Source organism: Manis pentadactyla, chromosome 6, assembly GCF_030020395.1.
Source record: "Manis pentadactyla isolate mManPen7 chromosome 6, mManPen7.hap1, whole genome shotgun sequence".
NCBI classification, from domain to species: domain Eukaryota; kingdom Metazoa; phylum Chordata; class Mammalia; order Pholidota; family Manidae; genus Manis; species Manis pentadactyla.
Window position 1 is genome coordinate 145,954,292 of NC_080024.1, and position 25,620 is coordinate 145,979,911.

Here is a 25,620-nt window from a genome sequence, read left to right on the forward strand (position 1 = left end):
ATATCACCTTGTGAAAAAAATTACGTAAACTAACTAATTCTCATTCTTGCTGACATTCACAAACATTTCTTTAACAAGATCTTGCCTCCTTTCTGGTGCCTAAATTAAGACCGTTAAAATGTAATATAATACTTAGAAGCCATCCACTAGAAACAAAAATAGCCACATTTTTATTTTACCTTCTTGATTCTGAAAGTCCATGTAGAAGTGGGGAGGAGTGGGGATTTCCAGGGTGAGGTGCACACTATCCATGTACAAGTTTTTAAATAAACCTGTGATTCCTGTAATTGTATAACATGCTTTGTTTTTCCCCAGGACAAATAAGACAAGTCATTGTCAACTGATTACTTTTTTAAAAATGGGAAACATTTAACTTTATTAAAGCATCCATTGTTCAAAATGTTGTTTTACATTTATTACATATAACCAGAATTTAATTGTACATGGGCTTATAAATGTGGGATTTTTTCAAATCAAAGTAACATTTAAACTAGTTTCTGCAAATGATGAATAACCTCTTTAGCTCTGTGTGTTCATCTGCTTCACTTAATACAGAAAAATAGTATTTGAAACAACTTCCACATTTCTCATAATCTATTTGTGAGGCATCCTCAAGCCTATTTCAATGGATTTTTTTGGTAACAAATGGTATTTATTCTACATTAATATTTATAAAATATTTGAATTTTATCAGGGATAGTTTTGTAAAATATAAAGTATTTAAAAAGTAATTTTTAAAAATTAAGCTTTGTTTCTTACATTTAATGTGTTAACAAGACCATTCTATTGTTCAAAGTGCTTCCAAAACCAGCTCACCTCTGGGGCTTTCCAAGCAGAAGTTTTAAGTCCCCTAATCTTTTTTGAAAAAAAGAAGGGGGTAATGCTGGAAATGTGCCAGGAGTAAACCTTGGTATTTCTTACGAAGTGCTGCAGTTAAAGTGCTCACTCCCACAAGTCAGTTCCTTTTAGCAAAATCGTAATGTCATCCAGCTTTCACACCACCCTACTTTTCCCAGAAAGCCTTTCTCCACATTCAAGACAATAGGCCAGTAACTATTCTTTAATCTATACTTGCAACCATTCCTGTACTTAACTTCATTTAAAGTTTTAACATCTATTTACTAAGTTTATACAGCTGTCAGTTAACACACAAAAATACTTTTCCTTCCATGTAAATAATGCAGAAACATCAAAATTAAAAGAAGTAATTTCTCTTTTCCCTTCTGCAATTCATCTGATATAAAAAATTTGGTGCTCAGTGAGACAGGGCTAACACTCCAGTGCCAGACAGCCTGGGATTGAATCCCAGCTCTGCCACTTACAGGCAAGTGACCTTAGGCAAGTTACTAACCTCTCTGTGCCTCAGTTTCCTCATCTGTAAAATAGGACTAATAATAGTATTCCTTACAAGGCAGTAGTGAGGATTAAATCAACTTGAAAGTGTAAGGATGCTATTAGTGTTGGCTATTATTATTGTCTTTCCAGAAATTTCCTTTGCTTGTATGAGTATAATGATGTTTATTGTTTACAAACATGGGATGACGTTAGTCTGTAACTTGCTGCTTTTACTTAAAATGTCATAGACATCTTTACAAAACTACATAATTTTCTTAAATAGCTGCAGTATATATTCTATACTATGATGGGCCTGAACTTTTTCTACCATTCCTCTGTTAACACTCATATTTTCTCTTTTTGTAGTTTTTTAAAAATGGTAAAGTGTTTATCCTAATACTTCTCTTTTTAGATATTGATATGTTAGATTCCAAGATACATAATTCCTTTGCACTTTTAATTTCTTTGATCACTTTTTAAAAAAAATTACTAAGGTATTTCCAAACAGTACAAAAGCAACTGGGTAGGCTGCACAATAGAAGCTACAAAGCAAAGCAAGTAGTATGACTACACTAACACAAAGGTGAGAGGGAGAAATGGAAGGGTGATGTTCCAAGGTTCTTACAGGATATATGAACTGACAGAACGTTATCTGAAAGTAGACTGTGCTAATTATAGGCGCACATTGTAAACCCAGAGCTAAAATAATAAAACAAGAAGGTATATAAAATAAGCTAACAGTGGAGATAGGAATCCTAAAAAAATTAAAAATTTTTTAAAAAAGGAAAGAGGAACAAAGATGGAATAGAAAAGAAATGCCAAGATAGTAGACTTCATCATATCTGTATTCACATTAAATATGAATGGTGTAAATACTCAAAAGATAGGGATTGTCAAAATGGATAAATTGAAAAAGCAAGACCCAATTATATGCTGTCACTTTAGATAGATAAGTTTAAATGATAGAATGAGACATACCATGTAAATGGTATTCACAAGAAAGATGAAGTGGCTATATATAAGTAATATCAAAGTAGACTTCAGAACCCAAAGTTTTGCCATCCATCAAGGAGGACCTATAATAGAGATGGAAGAGTGAATTCATCAAGTAGACATAATAATCTTAAATATTTATGCCTCTAATCAGGCCTTAAAAAACATGGGAGCTAAGACTGAGAATTTAAAGGAAAAATAGATAAAATCACAGCTGGAAATTCCAATTTTCTCACAAGTAGACAAAATAATAGGAGTATTTAAACCAGTTTGACCTAATTTACATTTATAAACCACTTCACCCGAGGACAACGCTTTACAAAGTTTTGTTAAAGATAACTTGGAATATCACTGACATACACCATATGCTGGGCCAAAAGTAAGGTAAGTAGATAATTCTGGAACTGCAGGAATTCAGAACAGTCTTCTATTGACATGGGCCAAGTATTTTACTCGGAAGTTATGTACACAGAGGAATGGGTGTACGTGTGCACCCAGCGTCGACCTAGAACGTGAGGGAAGGCACACGCCTCACAAGGAATACCTCGTGAGCAGGACAGGGGCGAGGCGGCGTCCATCGGGAAAGGGACGGGGCGAGGCTGGTGCCCGATGGGGGTCGAGGGGTGGGGCCGGTGGTGGGCAGCCCGGAGAAGGGCCCGGGAGCAGAGGCCGGAGGAGGCGCTGCTGGCTGGAGAGCCTCGAAGGGGGATTAGATGAACAGCGCTGGACGGTGTATTGTGGTGACCGTTCTCCAGCGCCGGGCGGGTGTGCGCCCCCCTTCGGGAACACCCGCCCGGAGGCTGAGCTGAGCGCGCGGGCCAGGCCGCCGCTGCCCGCGCTCCCCGGGGCGGCCCCAGAGGAGGTTCGAGGGGACCCTCGGTCAGGTGCATCACACCTGCGCCCGCGGGCCGCGTGCAGCCTGCGGGGCAAGGGAGCTCTCGGGCGAGCTCACGCCCTCCCCTCACGGGGCGCAGTCCCTCCGCGCGCCCGCGAGCCGCAGGTGCCGGCAGCCCCGCGGCGGGCACCACCTGGCAGCGCGGCCCGGCCGGGCGGCCGCGGGCGGGGCCGGGGCCGGGCGGGCGCGGCGGGGCGGGGCGCGGCGGGGGGCGGGCCGGCCGCGGAGCCCAGGCGGCCGCCGAGCCCGGGCCGCAGAGGCCGCAGAGCGCGGCGCCCAGCCCGCCGCACCGCGCCATGGCCCTGCGCGCACGGCGGCGCCCGCTGCCCGCGCTCCTCGCGCTCTGCGCGCTGCTCGGCCCGCTGCAGGTAAGGGGCTGGCGGCGCCCACGCCACCTCGGGACTCGCGGGGGCACCGGCGGGGGCTGCGGGCCGCCCGAGACCTGGACGGAGGAGCGCGGCCGAGGAGACCCGGGGCGGCGGCCTCGCGGGGTGGGGAGCGCCATGGAGGAGCGCGGGGGCGCCGGGCGAGGGGCGCGGGACCCCAGCTCCTGGCCGGGGAGCTCCCCCAAGCCTGCTTGTGGCAAGCTTTGGGGTCATTTCTTCTCCAAGCATTTTGGAGCACCTACTCAGTTCCCAGGCCGAGTGGCCGCTGCGTGCACGCAGCCCCCACCTCCTGCCAACGGAATGAGCGAGTGGGAAGCGTCCAGAGCCGCAGACATGCCCACTTTAGGGGACCGCTCATGATGGAGCTCTCCCAGGCCACTGGGTCCCTCGGCGCTCTAGGCCGGTCGCGACCGGGCTTCGCACCTCTCCCCACCCGTTGGCGTTGGTCACCTGAGGGTTAGAGCAGTCTCGCCGCACGGGGATGTGCAGAGCCTGCAGAGAAATCGAATTTAGCGATTTCTAAAGAACAGCGGACCGTTTTCTTTTTTATGCCCCCCTCTGGTTTATGTCTCCCCTCCGATGCCCCCCACACACAGTTTGAGGACCACCATTTCAGGTGCTGGCCCTGACTAACCATAGAACCACTTGTCTTCAGAAACCCTTTGATGATGAGGGGACAAAATACTATTTGCAGCTGGAGAAACCAAGGCCCTTGGGGAGCCGAGCCAGTAGGGGTGGCAGAAACAAAGCCCCTCTCTCTGAACCTGGCCCAGGATGGGGTAGGAGCGGCGGGCGCGCCCAGTGGTTAGTCTCAGTGGTGCCTGGCCGTCGGGGGCTCCCCAGCCAGGGATACACCTGGGGCTACCCTCACGGGCCATCCCCCCTTATACTATCATGTTGCCCACCCAGGGCTTCAGAGTGCTGAGAGCAAGGGGGCCAGAAAATGAGTGTGTCTTTTCCGATCCTTGTTGCCGCCCATTCTCAGAAAGATCTCAGAGCACTGAGTACAACTGCCCACAAATAAGGCCTGTTACTGATTTTCCGTCCTCTTGGAAAAGAGCCACAGGGCGGCAAAGCCAGCCGCACACACTCTCAACACTTTGCCCACTTGGAAGTCACTCAGAGGGAAGGGTGAGTGGTGGTGATTTTCTGGGTTTTAGCAGTTTCGCGTTTCCCTTCTCTGTAAAAAAGTGGCTTAGGCTGTTGTTAACACTGCTCTGCAGAATGGCACAGAACCCGGTGAAGACACGGGAGAGGCACTTGAAATACTGAGTTTGGGGTGAGAGAATGGGGAAGCCCGCCTAGGACGACAGCCTTGACGAGAATACTAGGAATGTGCTGTAGGCTGGAGCAGGTAATTCTCACGAAGATTCACTCTATTTTGTTCCTATTGGTGTGGGTCTCTTAGGATGGTTGAGGGAAAAGAAGGCAGAAAAACCTAATGGAATTTTTCATTTTAAGCACTTCAGGCGTTGCTTCATTAAGTGTTCAACAGGTTGGACGGGGTGCTACCTTACTTGAGCTAAAGGACCAGTGAATAGCTAGCCAACTGAGGAAACCTGCCCGGCATGCAGTTGAAAAAAGCATCTCACATTGCTTTTGCAAAAACCACACACATACATGTATGCATAAGACACAAAAGGTTCTAATATTAACAGGAAATGCTATTAAAACAAATGTCATTTTCAGAGGTCCCTTTCAAAAAGTGCTGTCTCCCCTCCTTTCCCTTTCAGTCACTTAAATTATGTGCATTTTTAAATTCATGCCTAAACAGAAAATGAATGATAGCAGAAGAGTTCTAATCAAATCATACAAGTTCATGCCCAATTTCCTCAGTGGAAATTCATTAATTCTGAAAGGTGGACCTAGATATGGTATTGTGGTATTATCCCCCAAAGGTAGCGTGGCTACAAGGACCTTCTATGTTACATTGCTGCTTCTTTGGACAACCTATTCTCTTAGTTCAAAAACAGGAATTGCAGTGGGAACCCGTTGGTGTTAGTTATCACCCTAGGCAAGGCTTAAAGAACTGCTTAGCCTGATGGTGGTGGTGGGGTAATTGGTTTTGTAAAATAGTTGGCAAAAACAGCTTCTAGAAAGTGCTTTATCTGCAAACATTGTATTTAGTTTCATTTACATTGTATTAAGTTGATTTAAACTTACCTGGAAGTCTGTAAGTTCTGTCTTTTCAAACATTTCTGTGATTATATCTCGGTCTGCCTGTATTTTTGAGGGAATTTGTTATTGACATAAGAAGAGTATTTGCCAGCAGATAAAAGTAACTTAGGTTTTTATGTTGATAGTTGTGTTTGTTCCAAGTCAGAAGATACAGAAGCACGCTGTTTTCATTAAGGTAATTGATTATACACAGCCTTGTGTATCCCCTTATCTAAGGCCTTAGGGTAGATTCATTCATACCCAGGCCCACAAACATTTATGGTAGGTGAAGCACCGTGCTTAGGGAGCAGCCGGACGAAGACATAGCTGTGTCTCCACAGGTCACGTTCTAGTCAGAGGACGAGGCAGGTGAAGCTGTAATAATAATCGAGCGGCCTGGATAAGAGAAGGGCAGAGGGTAGGGGTGGGGAGGAGAGCACGCAGAGAGCTGGAGGCGTCAGGGAGGACTTGGGGAGGAAGGGATTTCCAAAGTGGTCTTCCGAGCATGGTTCAGAGAAGGAAAGAGGCAGCGGGGAAGAAAACTTCCTAGTCAAGAGGATGGCGTAAGTGGTCTAAGTGGTTTAAAGTAAACTTGCCAACAACCCCACAAAAAAACATTTTTATGACCTCACGGGTAGCACAAAACTCTTTCATTCAGGTAACTCCACAGCAGGTAGGACATTAAACGTTTATAGTTTTGGAGACAGTGTTGTATGGCCCTTATTGAGGTGGTAAGGAAGACTGATCAGCAAATGCAGGGCCCTGGAAAGGCCAGTGGGGAGACCCCGCAGAGGAAATCCCCTAGGGTGGAGCTCGGCCTGAAGGACAGGTAGGTGCTGGGCACCGCCTCACCCCTCCCAGAGGACAGACTTGGCTATAGGTTAATACTTTGTTTGGAGAACCACAGACACATAGATCAGTGGTCTTTTAGTTCATTTTGTGATAAATATTTCAAGTATCGCCCCTGCCTTACTTCCTTCCCACCACTTCCCCAGAAATGGCAAATTTCTAATACGAACACATTCTCTGTGTTGATAAGGAAATACGAGCTTGCTTTTTCAGTTATCTACCAGAAATTCTTACACCAGGAAAACTGAAACAATAAAAGGTGTATCTTTGAAGGTCAATAAATCAGTGTTTTATGAGGCCATGAAAAGGGGAGTTCCAAGCCAGAGCCTCCTTTGCAGAGAGTGTTGTTTTAAGAAGGTGCTGCATGAACTTTATCTGTTATGTCAGTATTAAAACTTCCCCCACTGTATTTTCCTATTTTTGAAATGCACGGAAAACAGCATTAGTGTTTTTCTCACATGGCGTGTCCAGTGGGCTAGGAATGCTGTCCAGGCCGTTCTTTTTGCTGTCCCTGTGGGTCTGCATCCTGCCTGAGCGCCCTCAGCTCTACAGGTGACTCACTCCTGAGGGCATCTATCCTCCTGGCCTCCAGCTGGTGGCCCGTCTGCTGTCTCCCTGCAGTGCCCTGCCCCCTGCCCCCAGGGGAGCACAACCCACCGGAGCACACAGCTCCCTGACCGAACCCGTACCTCCATGCCTCCAGAGCTGGCCTGGGTGGGACTTTGCCCACCCGATGATTTTCCCCTCCAGGCCCCTCTTCCTTCTCTCCCTGGTTGGTAGGAAGTCATGCACCTTCTCTGTGTGTTTCCCCCTGGGTGCAATGTGTGGGCTTCCTTTAGGATCCACTGCTAGAAACATGGTATAAGCTCATCTCATCCTTTCCACCCAAAGCACAAGCCCAAAACACCAAGACAGAGATGGTGGGCTTCAGCAAAACAGAAGACTTGGAATCCGTCTTAGTGAGCTTGAGGCTTAAGGAAGTGGGTGGCCAGCGGCATTACGCACAGTCTTCTCTCTCTGTCCTCATTCTGGGGCGCTCCCAGGCTGCTTCCTGTCATCCAGCCCAGCCAGCCGGAGCTCCCCCCAGGCTTCCCCTCGGTCTGGGCTGGGCGTCGGGGGCTGGCTCTTCTCACAGCAGCAGTCCTGTCAGCAGTTTGGCGCACATTCTTTATGGATATGTGCTGACAACTTTGTACTTGTTTTATGGGCCACCATGGATTTCAGCCTTTGATATCTGTGGCCACCCATGCAGGACATGGCACTCAATAATGAGAAATAAAACTGAATTTGTGTTACATATATTCACTTCTTTCAACAAAGGGAGCACCTACTGCATACAGGACACTGCACAGGCTGAGGAGACAGAGGCCACGGCATAGCCCCATCTTCGGGAAGCATGATCTGGACGTGCACGTACAAGTGGAGTGTGCGAGGCGCTCGCAGGAGGGCAGTGTCTCTAAGTGTACTGGGCACCCAGGCCAAGGGGTGCTTTAACCTGCCTGAAAGTGCCAGGGGAAACCTCCCATTCCTCACCACGGCACTGTTGTGTATGTCTAAAGCACATAGCAGGGGCAGGAGAGCAGGGTTTGGGCTAAGGATTCGAGGCTGGCATTGCCCCATCTGGTGTGGGAATGGGGGAGGCTTCACAGTGCCATGTTCTCTGGGAATTCTAGGAAGGACAGCATTCCTGGACTGCAAGGGTCTGTGGGGTGAGGGGGGCAGAGCCAGCACTTCAGGGCCTCATATGCAAGCAAAACAGTGTAGATTTATCTCCATATATTGCAGGCTGGGGCGGGACACAATCAGATTTGTGATTTGTGCATCCTTGGGAAGAGCGTCCAGGGGTGGGTCCAGGGGCCAGTAGTGAGGCCACTGCCTTGTTTGGGGAAGAGCTGGTTAAGGCTCAAATCAGGGCAGTGCAGTGGTAACAGAAAGGAGAAGCCAAGGGCAGGGGCAGTCGCAGAGCCAGCAGGCCCATGGTAGGTGCCCATGGTACAGGGGCAAAGATGTGGTTGGACTTAGTATTTTTTTTTTTAAAGAGGTGGTGGATGTCAGAATAAATAGCTGACCATTTGGATTGCATTTTTCACAGTTAATTAAGAAATTTCTGCCTTAGTACAAAGCAAAGTGTTCAGGTTCAAGTAGAGAATGATCATTTTTTTTCCTAAACAAACAATAAAGAAGGATGAAGTTGAAGCTGTTGAATCCCAGCTGCTGTGGATTATCATACTGGGAGGCAGAAGCGAAGCTCCTTAGACCTCCTACAGGTAAATAAGCTCAAAGCCCCAAGGCATTGGGATCCGCAGGAAATTTGTATGCTCTGGAATTTAGAGCCATTTCCTGACCTAAAGGTGTCTTTGAGTCAGAAGTTCAGGATGTAGGCAGAGCTCTAAAACTCAGGACTAAAAGAGATAAGCAGCCCTTGATTCCCAGAGGGCCCAGTGCCAGAGCAGGTGTGACCCTGACCCGTGGTCTTCCCACCCCAGCCTCACATATGTCACCTGCCCCCAACAGAGGCAGTGTTTACCTTGGACCCAGAGGTCAGCAAAAACTTTTCCCTTGTGCAAAACACATTTTCCTTGTGGACTGCTAGTGCTTGAGAGGAGTGTTTCCCTTCCTCTCTTCCCAGCCCCCCTTTACCTCCCCACCCCCAAAAATCTATCCCAGTAGAAGCCTGTGTACACCAGCATGGTAGAGCTGCCAGGTTTCAACGTGGCAGGAAGAACTGACTGCAAAAACCACCCTTCCAGCTCAGAGAATAATAATAACTTATTACATTTCCTGTTCAGTGTTGAGAACACAAGAGCCACTTCCTCCAGCCGCCAGAAATTTGAAGACTTTCCACTAAAAATGAGGAAGAAAAACTCTAACTTTTTGTGAATGTGATGGTTAAACCCTGGCAAGTGGGATCCAAGGATGCGTGGCATGGCATAAATCCCATTAGCAGCACAGCACTTGCCAGCTTGGCTTCTCATAACATCCCTGAAATGGGAAATGAACCACTTCCCTAAAATACTGATTTTTTAAAAACACTTGTTTACTCTTCATAATGTAGTTAGCAACCAACTGCTAAGTGTATCCTTAAGTAGCATAAACAGCTGCCAAACACACACCCAGTGAAAAGAAACTTGCACAGGGACCTCCCCTCCTCAACTTTGTGCCCAAGGTGTACAGGCAGGATCCTGGATAGCATCAGAAACTTGTGGTAAGTAAGAATCTGTTCCATTTTTAAAGCTTACTGCAGATTGTTCATATCTGTCCTTGCTGACCTGTTTCACTGCGTAATGATTCCCAGAGTCAGGAACTTCCCTATAGCAGACTTAAGTCTAATATGTCACAATTTGACCCCATTTCCTCAAATTTGTTCTCTCATAGGGGTAAAGATCAGTTGGTCCATGTCTTCTTTATTTTAACGTTTCTATTGTTGAAGGTTGTGAGTCCACAACTTCCCCTAGCCCCGGGTTATTCAGTCCAGTTCCTTTAGCCTGTCCGTCAGCCTTTTTTGCTTTCAATTCCATGGATCCTGAGTTTGTGCTCACTGGTGAACACCCTCAGCCAGCCACCAAATAAAAGCCCGTAAGACACTGTGGGAAACATCAAACCTATCCCACACTGCTTGTGGCCCGGAAGCTCCCATCTCCCGGGGCAGATAAGCCGCCTCAGTCCGTAGTCCCTGCTCCTATGTGTGGGTCTAACGCCCTACAAAGAGGAACGAGCGATGGGCTGAGAGCATGGCTGGCCAAGGCCTGGAGAGCAGGCTGGGCAGGAAGAGCTTGGTCTGGTGCTGGGGGGCTGCAAGGGAATCTGAGGGCAGGGAACGGGAAGGGGCCGAGGTGGGGACAAGCAGGGCAAACCCACGGGAGAAATCGGCCAAGCCCAGGGCTGCCGGAGAACCAGGAGAGAAGGCCAGCTGTGGGAGGGGACAGGGGCAGTGGTTCGCCCTGTAGGACTGTGGGAACAAACAGTTGGGACCCTGCCCTATGGAGAGTGTAGTTGCTGGTGTCCACAGCCCCTGGGAACTTGTTGGAAATGCACATTCCCTGGCCCTACCCATGCCTACTGAGTCAGAAACTCAGGGGGTGGGGTCTGGGAATCTGGTTTAACAACCCCTCCAGCAGGGGATTCTGATACACACCTGTCTGAGAACCGCTGCTATAGACCATGGGATTCCGTAAAGAGGTTTTGAGCTCAGCTGTAAGTTAATATTACATAAGGAACATATTAGAGGCACCGGATCCCTCCTGTGTGCCAGGCCTGTGCTGAATGCTGTATGTAGATCATCCCTAATCCTCACCACCCCCTTGCCAGAAGAGGAGAGAACTGAGGCACAGAGAGCCCAAGGTTGCACAGCCCACCAGGGGCAGAGGCATGGTCTGAGCCTCCCAGGAAACTGCTTCTGCACTTGACTGCATGAAGTGTGGGGAGCAGAGAAAGAGAACTCAAGGAATGGGGGACTGAAGCGAGCTTTTGAGTGTTTGGGGAACTGTCATAACCAGACTGCATTTGTGGGGATCTGCTCAAAGATACACCTTCCTTGAGGACTCTCTGTTATTAACTGCTATGCAGAAATAAGAAGGCTGTGACTTTAAGGCAAACAGAGTTTGAACAGTGCCCTGAGCACTTAGCACAGGGTTCCTGTGCCGGTTGATCCCTGACTCAGGAGGAAAAGAAATGTGATATATTGAATCATTTCTGCCACTTCCTGGAGCAAGGGCATCTCTGACTCCTCTGTGCTCCTCCCCTCCAACCAGAAAGAAGCTGTGCTCTACCCCTGTGCTCTAGAGTCCTGCTCCCACACCTGTCAGGACGGTTCACAGTCCGTGTTTATCCCACTCCTGCCACCTGCCAGGCTCTGGGTGGGGTGGGGTGGAGACGAGGCCTTCAAGCCTCAGGACAGTGTACTTTGAGAGGTTAAATGTAGTTCTGTTACATTTGTTAAGTTTCTGTCTTAGTGTTTCTATAATTACAGTGAATTCTAATTATAGAGAGGGACTCTCCTCATGACCCAAATGACCTGGGCTCCTATTTTAATGTCTCTTCCTTGGCATAAACCTGGGTCATTTCTGTTATTGATATTTTTTTCAGTACCTTAAAAAGCACTCCCCTAAGTAGGAGGAGAAAGATTCCAAAGAAAGAGGATCAGAACATGTGTAGCCTCTGGATCACTGTCAGATCTTGAGTTTTTGCCTGGAGTGAAGTTAGGAGCCACCAGCCAGGTGTGGGTGGAAGATTGTAACATGTGTCACTAATGCACAACAGCAAGAAATCCAGAAACAGATCCCCCAAACCTATGACACTGGAGTGTAAGATGCAGGGGCAATTAAATTCAGTGGGGTCACAGCTAGTCTTAAACTGTAGGCCATTAATTTCTCACATCATAAGGTTTAAATTTTTTTGTAATGAAACATAAAAAAATTGCTCCCTTCTGATGGGCTCAGGTTTTCCATGCCTCTGTCAGGGTCCCTGTGACCAGGCCATTGAGGTCCTACTAATATGTAAATTTACAAGTGACCATAGCAGCAGATGCACAACCAACTTGTCATCTTAGTTACGCAGAGTGGCCTCAGGAAAGGGGCCTTATCCTGCCGGAGGGACGCTGTTCCCAGTGTGAGTGGTGAGCACGGGAGGTGGCCGCAGCTGCTAGTGCAGTAGTAGGCAGACCTATGTTCTGTCCCTATTAGAAAAGGGAATTTGAGCCCAGGAAGAGATTTCTGATCTTGATTTTGCCGCCCCCTGATCCCCAGGGTATCTAATTTTGCTCCCAATGGGTGGAGCCTTTTCGAGCCCATGCTTGGGAGTGTGAATTTGATTCAGAACCAGTAGGAAACAATTATAAGTCTAACATAAAGGGAAGTTATAAGATCACAGTGGTCCTTCAGGAAAAATTATTCATTAATTTAACGAGAATCTGAACATTTGCGACATGCCTAGCACTGTTCCAGTCTACTTACCACCAACCATTTGAGCAAGCTGCTTCATCCCTTTGTGAGGCTGCACGGTGCCTGGTACGCAGTAGGGGTTTTGTAAGGAACAAGTCTCCCTTCACTCCCACTCAAGGTAAAGGGGGTCCGTATCCAGCAAGGAGAGAGGTGGCTCTCGACGTGTCACGTTGCTGGATACGGCTGCGCCGTGTGTGGGGATTCAAGACAGTTCTGGCTCTTGGTCTTAACGGAATCCCTGACTTGCCATTCAAAGACCATCAGCATCACCTGGGAGCTTGTGAGAAATGCAGACTCTCAGGCCCCACCCCAGAGCTACTGAATTAGGTTCTGCATTTCATAAGATTTCCAGGTGATTCTTCAGTACATTATTGAGTGGGAAGCACCGGTCTGTGAACATGGGGTGGGGGAGAAGGGCCAGATTCCCATAGCCGGCCGGCCCAGTGCGTTGCTCATAGGCACTGAATCAATATTGACTGACCGAGTGTATTTTTTTAAAAGTTTAGACTGGGCAAGGTGAAGGTAAAAATTAACTTTGTTAATCAAAGGAAAAAAGGAAGAAGAAAGACAAGTTCAAAAGAGTCCAGGGACAGCCCTGGATGTGGAGTTTAAGGTCTGGAGAAGCAAGATAGATGGAGAGGGCGCAGCAGGGTCACGGGTATCCAGAGGCTAGGCGGGGCCGAGGCCTGTGCCCCCACCTCGGCACCGCGAGGAGGAGGGCTCCCCACCGCGGTCCCCACCCAGCTCCAGTGTCCCGTGGGCTCCCGCTCTTAGCCAGCGAGGAGCTGGGAAATGCAAGGCTCAGTTCTTCAGGGAAGACGGCCGTAGGATCAATCCCCTGGGAGCTTCTGATCGAGTTGGAGTCCCCGGGTGTGGCCACGTGACGCAATGCAGGGGTGAGAATGTGAAATACATGATATGCATGGTAGGACGTCAGAAGGGGTGGAGGGCTTTGTGGGCCAGCGTCCGCAGGCAGCACCCCTCAGGAGAGGCTGGGCATGTGCCAAGCCAGGAGGGAACAGTGACTGGTGTTGGGATTGGCAGTGAAGCGAAGCTCGGGGAAAGGTCGGCGCGTGAGCGCCATGACCAGCAGACGTCATGTGAGTGAGCAGCGAGCCACCAGCAGGCACCGGGGAGGCAAAACCAGGCGACAGGACCTTGAAATGCCAGTGAGCATGGAGTTAAGTGAGACACTGAGCACGGGTGACCCTGGAAGCACGGCAGGGACATCTAAGGACAAATGCTGGGGACAGAGGGCTTAGGGAAGATGGGTGTTGTGGTGAGTCGGAAGCTTACAGTCTACCTGGAAGACAGACAAATGGAAAGCAAGTATAGAGCGCGGAAGGGCCTGGGTGGGGGGAAGGCCGAAGCCATCTAATGATGGCACGAGGATTTAATCCATCCAGGTGAGAAGGGGGGCTCAGATTGAACCGAAATGGCCAATATCAGTGACTTCACATTCCAGCCCAAGAGTTGACATGGCCTCAAAGGCTGAACAGGACCACGAGGTGGCTGGAGGCTGCAGCGCGTTCTTGGCCAAGGATGCTGGGCGGGGCTGTTGAGCAGAGCGCAAGGGAAGTGGGTGGAGGTGAGGCTGAGCAGGGCTACAGGCCAGGAGCCTGGTTGTGGAGCCGGACTTCTCTTGGTTTTTAACGTAATCCCTGACCTTGCGACTCAAAACCAGCAACCTGGGAGACTGTTAGGAATGCAGAATCTCGGGGCCTGCCCCAGACCTACTGAATCGGAAGTTGCTTTTGAATTAAGATTTCTAGGTGATTCTATGCACACTCGAGAATCACTGGACTTTACCCTGAAGGCCGGGAGCCATCTAGTCCCTTCCCTGACGCTTTAGGCCTCATGGCCTTATTAGCTTGCTATACGTCCAGAATGAGGCACGGCTTAGAAAGGTCCTTGACCCCTGGCGGATCAGTGGGCTCCTGGAAGCATAGGCGTCCCTAACATTTACTACAGGGAAGAAGGGAAAGCAGCTCCCACCTTAAATGAATAAAAGTTAAAAAAAAAATCCAAGAATGACAAAAAAACCCCACCATTCACTCTGGGATAATAAAGGGGACATTCACTGGAGCCTGTTGAGTGACAACATAAGGACAGGTCAAAGCCGTCCTGAGTACTGTGTTTAGGAAACAAACCTTCCTTACACTTGCATGTAGGGTAGCCCACAGCTGCAAACTTTTTCACTCTTTATCTCTCTGGAAGACAAAGAACCTTGCAATTAAAGTTTTGAAACGCCAGGTTATTTCTTCATTCTCCCTTGGGCCATATGTTTTCAAGGAGTGGAGATAATAAGTGCATTGTACAGAAAGTAAGGAAAAGGGTTGAACAAAAATCAATAGACCTTTGATGTGTGCCTGTCTGAATAAGTGCAACACCCCTGTTTTTCTTTAAGGACCATGTCTGGAACCAAGGTGGTCAGGAAAAAATGATGGGTCCATAAAAAGCAACTTATAGGGTAGCTTATAAAGTCAGTTCCTTAACGTTTGCTAAATCAAAATGGTGACTGTGTCGAGACTGCTAATAGACCACATTCTACATTTTTAAGACTCTTTTAGCAAAACTGAACTAAGTCAGATTTTTTTTCTGTGTGTAATATCTATTCCAAAAAAAATTCTTGTGGCAAAATGGTTAAGAGAGTAAATTTCATGTGTATTTTATCACTACTAAAAGTAAAAATTAAGAGAAAAATGGCAGATGTAGTTCCTTCCTGGTAAGGAAATTGTATGAGGTGCTTATAAACCTTTATGGGGGATCAGCAATGTCGAATGTGCACCTAGAGTCAATCCCACAGAATCCTGGTGCTTCAGGGCCTGTTAGCTCACATGCGGGTAAATTACATAGGGGTGTGGTATATGCCACCCTCCCCTCCCTGCGCCAGTCTCACAGGCCTTCTGTGTTCCTGAGAAGCCATGCATGCTCTCTCCAGGAGCCTAGCAAAGGCTTCTAAGCTGGGTCCCCCTCCTGACGCTTACGGTCCATGGGGCTTGTTCCCTCACTTTATGCAGGTCTCCATTCTTCCCACCATAATCCCACCACATCACTTTATATACCCTGTTTTATCTTTTTCATCACAACCATTACAACCAGATTTCACTTGGCTTATTGGCACTTTGCTCCCATGGACGATAAGGAAGGATTCTGTCTAGTCTCCATCTACTGTATCCACAGAACCTAAAATTATCTCTGGCACACAGTATGTGCTCAGTTAATATGCAGGAGATTAAGTGGGTATACATTCATTTGTCCCACATTTAAGGTTGTGAACTCACTGGACATGTCTTACTTAAATGCTAAACCTCCTGGGTTACCATCTAGAGACCCATGCGATGTTAGTGTTTAGAGTGGAAACATCTTTCTTTTTTCTTTTTTTTAATTAAGGTATCATTGATATACAATCTTACGAAGGTTTCACATGAGCAACAGTGTGGTTACTACATTAACCCATATTATCAAGTCCCCCACCACACCCCACTGCAGTGACTGTCCATCAGTGTAGTAACATGGAAGCATTTTTCTTAATTAGGAAAATCAAGGATTTATTTTGAGATGGTGAAAATGAACTCAAGGATCCTCCAGCTGTCTGAGGCCACCACTCCCATCCTGCACCGAGTCAGTGCTAGGAACAGCTAAGCCAAGTCCAGAGAACAGATCCAGGCAAGATTAAGTTACCCCACTTAAAATGAGCAAAGGACTTGAATAGACATTTCTCCAAAGAAGGCATACAAATGGCCAACAGGCACCTGAAAACATGTACAACATCATTCATCATTCAGGAAATGTAAAGCAAAACCCCAATGAGAGACCACTTCACACCCATTAGGTTGGCTATTACAAAGAAACAGAGAAGAACAAGTGGACAAATCAGAATCCTCATGCTGCTGGGAGTATATTAAAATGGTATAGCCACTATGGAAAACAGTTTGGTGGTTTCTCAAAAAGCTAGACACGGAATGACCGTGTGGCTCAGGTAAAGACTGGGAGGAATTGAAAACAGGGACTGAAATAGATGCTTCCATGCCCATGTTCCCAGCATTATCACAGTAGTCAGGAGGTGGGAACAACCCAGGTGTCCATCAGTGGATGAACAGAAAAAATGTGGCCTTTGCACATTCTGGAATATTACTCTGCCATAAAAAGGAATGGAGTTCTGATCCATGATACAACATGATACACATTGAAGACATTATGCTAAGTGAAATAAGTCAATCACAAAAGGACAAATATTGCCTGTTCATGTACTTACCTGGAGTACCTACAGTAGTCCAATTCACATAGATTACCAGGGGCAGGAGGGAGGGGAAAGTGGGGAGATAGTGCTTAATGGTCAGAGTTTTGGTTTGAGGTAATGAAAATGTTCTGGGAAATAGAAAGTGGTGATGGATACACAACATTGTGAATGTAATTAATACCACCGAATTGCACACTAAAAATAGTTAAGTAGCAAATTTTGTTATATACATTTCACCACACTAAAAAGGTTTTAATTAAAGTACCCCAAAGTTAAAAGGAAGGTCATTCAAAGTTCAGTCATAGGAAGAACCAAATTCACTGTTTTGTGATGGGAAACATCTTTGCCTCCTGCAAGATCCAGAATCAACACTGTTGTTTGCTCGCATCAGCTCTTTATGTAGCTGTTCCTCCTGTAGAACACTAGCCACTCCCTCTATAAGGTACTGTCCATTGTGTAAAAGGCCTTTACATCTTCTTATTGGCCCTTCTCAGTCCACCAGTCTTTGCGGCGTGTTTCCTGGTGCTGCTAAAAAGAAAATCTGCCCTTTTTTTTTAAATTTATTTTTTGTTGAAGTATAATTGAAATACAAACTTATATTGGTTTTAAAGGTACAACACAGTGGTTCAACAGTTACCCATATTATTAAATCCTCACCCCCGCTAGTGCAGTTACTACCTGTCAACATAGGAAGATGTTACAGAATCATAGACTATATTCTCTATGCTGTACTACCATCCCTGGGACCAATTTAATTATGATTGAGAATTTTTGTGCCCCTTTATTCCCCTCCCCATCCCAACCCACCACCCCAGCCCCTCCCCCTTGGTAACCACTAGTCACTTCTCAGTGTCCGTGAGTCTACTGCTGTTTGGTTCATTCTGTTTTGCTTTGTACTTATATTCCACAAATAAGTGAAATCATATGGTGTTTGTCTTTCTCCACCTGACTTATTTCACCAAGCGTAATACCCTCTAGCTCCATCCATGTTGTTGCAAATGGCAGGATTTCTTTCTTTCTTATGACTGAATAATATTCCATTGTGTATATGTACCACTTCTTCATCCATTCATCTATTGGTGGACACTTAGGTTTCTTCCAAATCATGACTACTATAAATAAAGCAGCAATAAACATAGGGGGTATATGTCTTTCTGAATCAGGGATTTTGTTTTCTTTGGGTTATATCCTAGAAGTGGAATTACTGAGTCAAATGCTTTTTCTATTTTCAGTTTTTTGAGAAACCTCCATACTGCTTTCCACAGTGGCTGCACCAGTTTACATTCTTGCCAGCAGTGCAGGAGGGTTCCCATTTCTCCACATCCTCGACAATACTTGTTATTTCTTGTCTTTTGGATAGTGGTCATTCTAACTGGTGTGAGGTGATGTTTCATTGTGGTTTTGATTTGCATTTCCCTGATGATTAGTGATGTGGAGCATCTTTTCACATACCTGTTGTCCATCTGCATTTCTTTGGAGAAATGTCTGTTCAGGTCCTCTGCCCATTTTTTAATTGGGTTATTTGCTTTTTGGGTGTTCAGGTGTATGAGTTCTTTATATATTTTGGATGTTAACCCCTTATCAGATGGGTCATTTTTGAATATATTCTCCCATACTGTAGGATGCCTTTTTGTTGTGCTGATGGTGGACTTTGCTGTACAGAAGCTTTTTAGTTTGATGTAGTCCCATTTGTTCATTTTTGATATTGTTTTCCTAGCCCGAGGAGATGAGTCCAGGAAAAAATTGCTCATATTTATGTTCAAGAGATTTTTGGCTATGTTTCCTTCTAAGAGTTTTATGGTTTCACATCTTATATTCAGGTCTTTGATCCATTTCAATTTTACTTCTGTGTATGGAGTTAGACAGTAATCCAGTTTTATTCTCTTGCATGTAGCTGTCCAGTTTTCCCAACACCTGTTAGTGAAGAGGCTTTCTTTCCCCCATTGTATATTCATAGCTCCTTTATCGTATATTTATTGACTACACATGTGGGGGTTTATATCTGGGCTCTCTATTTTGTTCCATTGATCTATGGAAAAGACCAACCTTTCTGCTGCAGTGACCTAGCTGCCCTTCCCTCGGGGCCCTTCCCAGGGTCAGAACACACCTGGCCACCCCCAGGCTCTGAGCAACCACCTCCCCAGATCTGCCCCTTCTCCCTCCACCTGCCCAAACCCAACCTTCACTGCTGTCTGCTCTGCCCCTGTCCCTTACTCCTGCCCACACACCTTCCTCTGTGCTTCCTTCCCAGGCTGTGTTCATTTCCTCTCCTTCTCTATGACCAATGAGGGTTACATCCAGGGACTTAGTGGAACTTGGACCTTTCCAGTGCCCCAGTTCTTGCATTGTGTGGGTCTCTGTTAGAGTCTTCTTTTCTCTCTCTCTGTGCCTGTGGAATCCAGTGTGAAGCACTTTGAGAAGGCAGGACCAGGCTTATTTACCATTTTTTTAGTTCTGCAACCTTGCACTAATATATGAGAGCTCAGTAAAGATGGCTTTGAAGGTGTGATGATAGAGCTTTTTAAGAGATTGATACTTTCTGTTATTAAATCTTAGATGAGACTAAAATTTGTCTTCTGGTCCTAAGGCATGTGCTGGGGACAAATGAATGACTGGCCTTTATTATTTGTACAGTAGGTTAAATCTACTCACTCACAACCCCTTTATGGGGGGTGGTTTAGATGGGAGGCTGGTCTCATACTTATGATTTTCAATGAGAACAGTAGCAGTGACTGGCTGTAATGAATGCCATGCCTTCGAGTTGGAGTTTTGAATACTCTTAATCACTAGAAACACATTCATAAAGTACATTACGGAATGCCCCAAGTCCTTGAGTGGCAGGTTAGTTGTAATAGTATATGTGACAGTCATAATTTTCTTCATAAGCTCTCAAACTAGACACAGCTTTTCATACTGTATCAGTCAGAGGATACCTGAGCCTCATTTCTGCAGATTTTTTTCCAGAATTGTGTGTAAAATATATTTCTGGGAAATTAATTGTATTTTAAACACTAAAGGGGTCTTCTGTTTAAACCCTCCGATTCTCTGAATCCACTTCCATTATGATTTAGGCCAAGTACCTGGCTGTTGTAACTTAGGGACTCCAAGTTTTTTAATGTGTTCATAGTTCAGTGGTCTCTCAAGGGGGGTGAACACACCCCAGAGAGTGTACCAGGTGATCTGTCGGGAGATCCCAAAAGCTGCTCCTTTACTCTCTTTGTCTCTTTAATTTATAACATACTATCTTCATAGGTGCCTCTATCAGGTTGTTCTGAAGTATGAAATGTGAAGCTTTGCTTTGTACAAAAGAAAAATGATTATTTCTCTGTAAATCTATAAGCTTGAAATTCTATCAGGTTTATTTAAAATGAAAGTATCTAGAAGGGCGCATGGTCCTAACTCAGTTATGCCCTAGTTACCAGACGTCACTGACAGACCAACTCCCGCAGCCTCTTTATCAGCAGATGCCGCCCCGAATGCACTGTCTCTGCCCCCATCCACGCGTGGCTTTGTCCCTGAGCCCCCGACAGAAAACCACTGACGTGACTCAGACTGCACCTCACAATTTCAGTCCCAAGAAAAAGCTCTTCTTTACGTGAAATGAAACACGCAAACCTCTGATTAAAAACACCTCGTTTCCAAGCGCCCAGCTGAAATCCTCTGCCATGAGCTTTGTTGGTCACAGCGAGGTCACGTGAAACCAGGGACGGGGCGCTGGGGCAAATGTCAGAGCTTCCCCACAGGTCCCCACTGTCTCTTTGCCACCCTCTCCCCCTTTTCCGGTGACGCGCTTCCCTGTCCCCCTCCGGGAATGACACGTGACTGATGCTCACTGATTCTGCTCAGGTGTGCCTGTGAGCATCTCCCACCCGACCCCCGGCTGCCGGCCGGTGTGCACGCTGCGCTAAGGGAGCAACGCCATTACCTCACTTCATGCTCCCAGCCACACCTACCGGAAAGGTCTTTAGGTTCAGAGGCAGGACGGAGAGCCTTCATTTTTACTGAATATTGCCAATGCTAAATCTTTATATAAATGACCACATCAGATCCTCACTGCGGGGAATTGGCACAATTATTAGCCCCATTTAAAGGTGATGAGAGGAAGGCTTAGAATTGGCTTTTTTCCACCTTGTCCTCAAATTGTAGGAAGGTGGACAGTTTTAATAAAGGAATGTCAGGCGATGTTGTCTCTGGACCAGACCAGAAGCTCAGTTCTGAGACTGCGCTGGGTAGTCGAGTAGCCCACTTGCTGTGCCCAGGGGGCCGCCTGGCCAGGCCCCAAACCCCTGCTCCCCTCTCACGTTCTCCCAGCCCCCACCCCTGCTCTCCTGAGGTCCTACGTTTGGCATGTTAGACTGCATTTCAGTTAGTATTAATTTTTCTTTTTTCTATAGAAAGCTGCCCAGTCAGAGCAACAAATGACTCCTGTGTCATTTCCACTCCCAGTTATGTGCTTGTAACTGAGAAGCACGGCGGGGGATGCTGTCTTTCCATTCAGACACATGACTGTGCGGCGATCAAGAACAAAAAGCTAGGTAAAATAGAGAAGGATGTCCGGGCGCTTCTGGAGAAGATGGGCCAAGACAGCGGCAAAGCTGCAAAGGCCCTGCAGAACCTCGGCTGCAAGGGCCTGCCTTTCGACTCCCTGATGGGAGCGTTTGTGAGCAGACACTAGGCCCTCTCTCTGGCCTACCTTCTCGGCTAGCTGAGAAAAAAGACATTCGAAGAAATGGACAGGAAGAGACAGCATTTGTCTGTAGGTTACTCTGATCGGTTCATGCTACCTTTTACTTGTTTGTTATTTATTTGTTCCAAAAAAGAAAAAAAAAGGATTCAGAGAGAAACTATTTCCTGGCGTGAAGCTGTCATAGTGACGAAGCTCTCTTGGTGTTCTGGGGGACACAGGTCACCTGTAATTTATTTGTATTCATTCTGGGTAGGACCAGTTTCAGTCTTGTTGTTCTTTAAGGATTTTTTTTCCCCAAGGGCAGCAAGATTATCAAATGAGGTGTTACTTTCACATTTAATAGTCTCTCTCTTAACAAAAACCACCTCTTTCAGTTACACTGTAACATTCAGAAATCTGATACCATCTTTACTTCAATTATAGCCAAATTCTCAAATATAGTAATGGATGAGATTTTGTAAAATAAGATCTATGGAAAAATCCCTCATCTGTTTTTCTGGGTTGGGTTCTTTTCCCCTTGATTTGACATAAGGGGCCAAGCTTCATTCTGCTTTGTTATATGTCAGCCTGGATTTTTAGTAGAGCAAAAAAATAATTTTAGTATCCATAATAACTTTCACTACAAGTGCATTGATTAATAGCACCAAAAACAAATATTTAAGTCACCTTCCCTACAGGATTCTAAATACAGGTTCACCAGATTCTGCAGCTCTGTTGGCAGAAATACGATGTTTCTTCAGCTTAGGGTTTTTCAGAATTAGGCCCAGCATGACTTTGCATCAGGAAATAAATCCATGTAGCTTTATAAAGACAAGCTTGATTCACACCTTATTATCTTCCTCCTACCTCTCAAAACCTTATTCCAGAAGAATTTGTCAGTCACTAAAATAAACACCAGACTGTATGCCCTAAGACAAATATACACATGACATAAAACAGACAAGAAATTGAGGCAACGGAAGACAAATAAATTAAATGTATCTTCTTGCCATTTTAACTCCTTTCTTTTTAGATTTTCAAAGGAATTTGTATAGGGGAAGGGAGCATAAAGGATATTTGCTGTAAATAGATTCTAGTGTTTCTTATTAATTCTGGGGAAGTCTTTTAGAAAATAAAGGTTAGCTGATGTAAATTCTGTGAGCCATAGTTTTTGTAGTTTATTGATGAAGAGCTGTGGTAGGACCCTGTCAATACATGGCTCTTTTTATTTTGAAGACTTCTAAGTGCCGTAAGTCAGACTGTATTCCTCAAAATGCAAGTGTTGGCCTCCAAGGCAGCTGCTCTGTAGAATGTTCTCCCCAGCAGGTCAGTTCTCACGAGTCATTCTCCTTCACACCGGAAGGGTGCCCAAGAAAATGGTGACCCTGGTACCTGTGGGGAGAAGTGTAGGAGTGAGCCTTCCCCAATACCTCTTGTGCCTTTTGAATTTTGTGTCATGTGGCTGTATTCTTTATTCCATAAATGGAAATTTTAAAAGTGGTTCTGCTTTATTTATTTAAGGAAAACAAGTGTGGCTCAAAAGCTCTGTTGTTTTAGAAGGAAACAGGTCAATCTTAAAGGTGAGGAACTGGAAGAAAATACAGATAACTAAACATTTATACATTTCAACTCTATTACCAGAGGCCTTCTATTGGTACTTCTTGGGCAAAGAGACTAGGTAGTTGGCAAAATCACCCGTTAACTGAAAATCTGCAGCCTTATGCTAAATTCCCCAGTCCTGGGGGAATGTACTACCCTAACACTTAAGCAGGAACATGGTTTTACCAAATACTGCCTTCCTGGGATTGCTCCCAATGGTAATAGCCACCCCCTCACAACCAGTGGGGGCGTGGTTTTGGAGTGTGGAGTCAGGTCCAAATTCTGAGCAGTTGGAAGGAGAGCAGAGGGCCAGAGGACTAGGTGGGGCTCAAGCAGCCTGGGGACAAGCCCCAGCTGCTCTTGAGATGGTAGGTGTCACAACTAGAATCCTATAAGCAAAAAGGAGTGGTCAGACTGGGAGGGGCTGACATGCATCTGTTCATTCATATAAAAAAATGGCCCTCCGAGGATGTACCTGGCAGGCCATCCAGGCAGAGGGAGATTGTCATGAAGGAGACCCAGTGCAGGCTAACTGGAAACTGAGCCCAAGCATGGGACTCAGGGACTTGGAATCTGGGGGTCAGGCAGGCAAAGCCAGCCTGGCCTATAGCTTCAAGAAAGCCCTCAGCGGACCATCAGAAGCAAGACAGACCAGGGCGTCAGAGATCTGGATTTCCTAATAGTTCCAAATCCAGGGACAGCAACCCAGGGAGCAAACAGGGAGCCTGGCCCTTTCCTGAGAGTGGAGAATGGAATCGGAGTGAGACGGCACAAGGCAGGCCTTACAGGCTGTGCAAAGCCTGGGGAGCTGCAGGGCCTCCCACACAGGGCTCATCCTAGAGCTGCAGCTGCAGGTGCAGGAAAAGAAGGTTGGTAGCAGAAAACTGGGACAGAAGAGGAAAATGGACAAATAAAGTCATGTCTGGCCTTCTCCTGCATGTGCGTGCCTCCTAAGGAGAGTTTTCCAGATTCTTTTTATTTATCCCAGATCACATTTCCTTAAATACATCTATGTACGGATGTTGCTTTTTAAGTTGTGTATTTATTGCCATTTTGGAGGTTTGAAGATTCCTTGCGAATAATGTTAACTCAAAAACAAAATAGTACTCAGTTTAAATTGTGCCTTAAATTGGATTATTACCAATGCTCTTCCACCTCACCATTGCAAAGTTTCCCAGTAGCAAAATTGCTGCTTCTTCTTCAAAGATCTGTGATCCTGTATCTGTGACAAGCAGTCATGGCCGTTTGGGGGTGATGACAATGTTCTGGGATCAGATAGTGGTGGGGGTCGCATAACCTCATGAACGTGCTAAAAACCACTGAACTGCACCCTTTTAAAGGGTGAACTTTATACATTGTGGATTGTATCTCAATTTCAGAAAAAAGAGACAAGTCCAGGGATAACATTAGTAAGCTTAGGAGAGAGAAATGAACTCTAAGGAAGAATCTGTGAAAATCTCTTTAAGAGCCAGGGTAACTGCCCACTTCTGGAATCAGTGGCCTCCCCGTTTTTCCCAGGAGGTGAAAAGCTCCTGGGTTATATGATAAATGGATTAAAAGAATCACAGCCACCATCTTAAGCATGTAAATACGTGATCCACATGCTCAGGTCAGATGATGCACACAGGAACCAGGATGTGGAGCCCCAGACATGGCCAGTAGCCTCTGACAGTGCTCCTTTTCCAAATTCCCCTAGAGAGAACCTTCCTGTGGCACAAGGATGCACTGATCTTACAGAGACTGTTGCAGATATCTTACGGGTCAGAAGCAATCGGTAATCTTTATCATCTGAACTACGGCCCAACCACGTATTTCTCTCGTTTGCTATAGTCATCAGCATTGCAGAGGGGGTCACATATCGTTAGGCTGAAGCACATCCTCTCTGTTAGGTAAAATCTGTATTGCTACACTCAGCTTTATCATTTGTTTCTGTTCATCTTTTTTCCATGTGCGTGTCTTACTACTAGACACAGACAAGAGCTGCCTGCAGATAAACAGATTCCTATAAAACCAGAAAAACGTAAGAAGGAGAGGTGGGGTGGTTTCTGTTAGGTCATCCTTCCTAATTTCCTCTGGGCTCACTGCACTGTCCTTAAGCCCATCTTGCGGTGAATTTATGGGGAACATCCAATTTGCATTATCCCACATCCACAGGGAGTGTTAGCCAGGTCTAGAAAGCAAGTCCAAATACAGCCTTCCTGGCACACCCGGCCCCTGGAACACCTCAAAGTAACCGCCCCTGCTCCCCATCTGTCTTGAGAGCCCTTGGCCTGGCCAGGGTGAGGTCAGCAAGGTCAGTATTGGTTGCATCCCCAACATCTGCACATCGCACTCAGCTAGCCTAGGGTTTTCTGGGTGTGGTGGCGTCTTTATAAAACTTCCTTCCATAAGTGAGGTATTTGGGGATGCATGGCTGCTTCTATTCCATACTATTTCTACACCTTTCATATGCAGATGAAGTCAGCTGAGAGTCTGACCATCATTGTCCTCCTCTCCCACCATGCTGCTGACGGTCCCCACTGCCACCCCTGCCCACTCCACCTGCCATGCAGACCTCG

The 25,620-nt window shown here is 46.3% G+C and overlaps 1 protein-coding gene across 10 annotated transcripts in view; it reads left to right on the forward strand.

The window, feature by feature from the left end:
• The first annotated feature begins 3,459 nt into the window (after positions 1 to 3,459).
• Positions 3,460 to 25,620, forward strand: part of TNFRSF11A (TNF receptor superfamily member 11a) — a 52,535-nt gene continuing 30,374 nt past the window's right edge. For 4 of the 10 annotated variants that reach the window (XM_057504242.1, XM_057504243.1, XM_057504245.1 and 1 more), the window contains exon 1: positions 3,460 to 3,591. In XM_057504242.1, the coding sequence (XP_057360225.1) occupies positions 3,520 to 3,591 (72 nt within the window). In that variant the 5' untranslated portion in view covers positions 3,460 to 3,519. Of the gene's footprint in view, positions 3,592 to 4,832; positions 4,964 to 8,796; positions 8,883 to 16,092; positions 16,537 to 25,620 lie in introns of all 10 variants that reach the window. The other 6 variants (XM_057504249.1, XM_036876751.2, XM_057504248.1 and 3 more) reach the window with 3 other exon arrangements.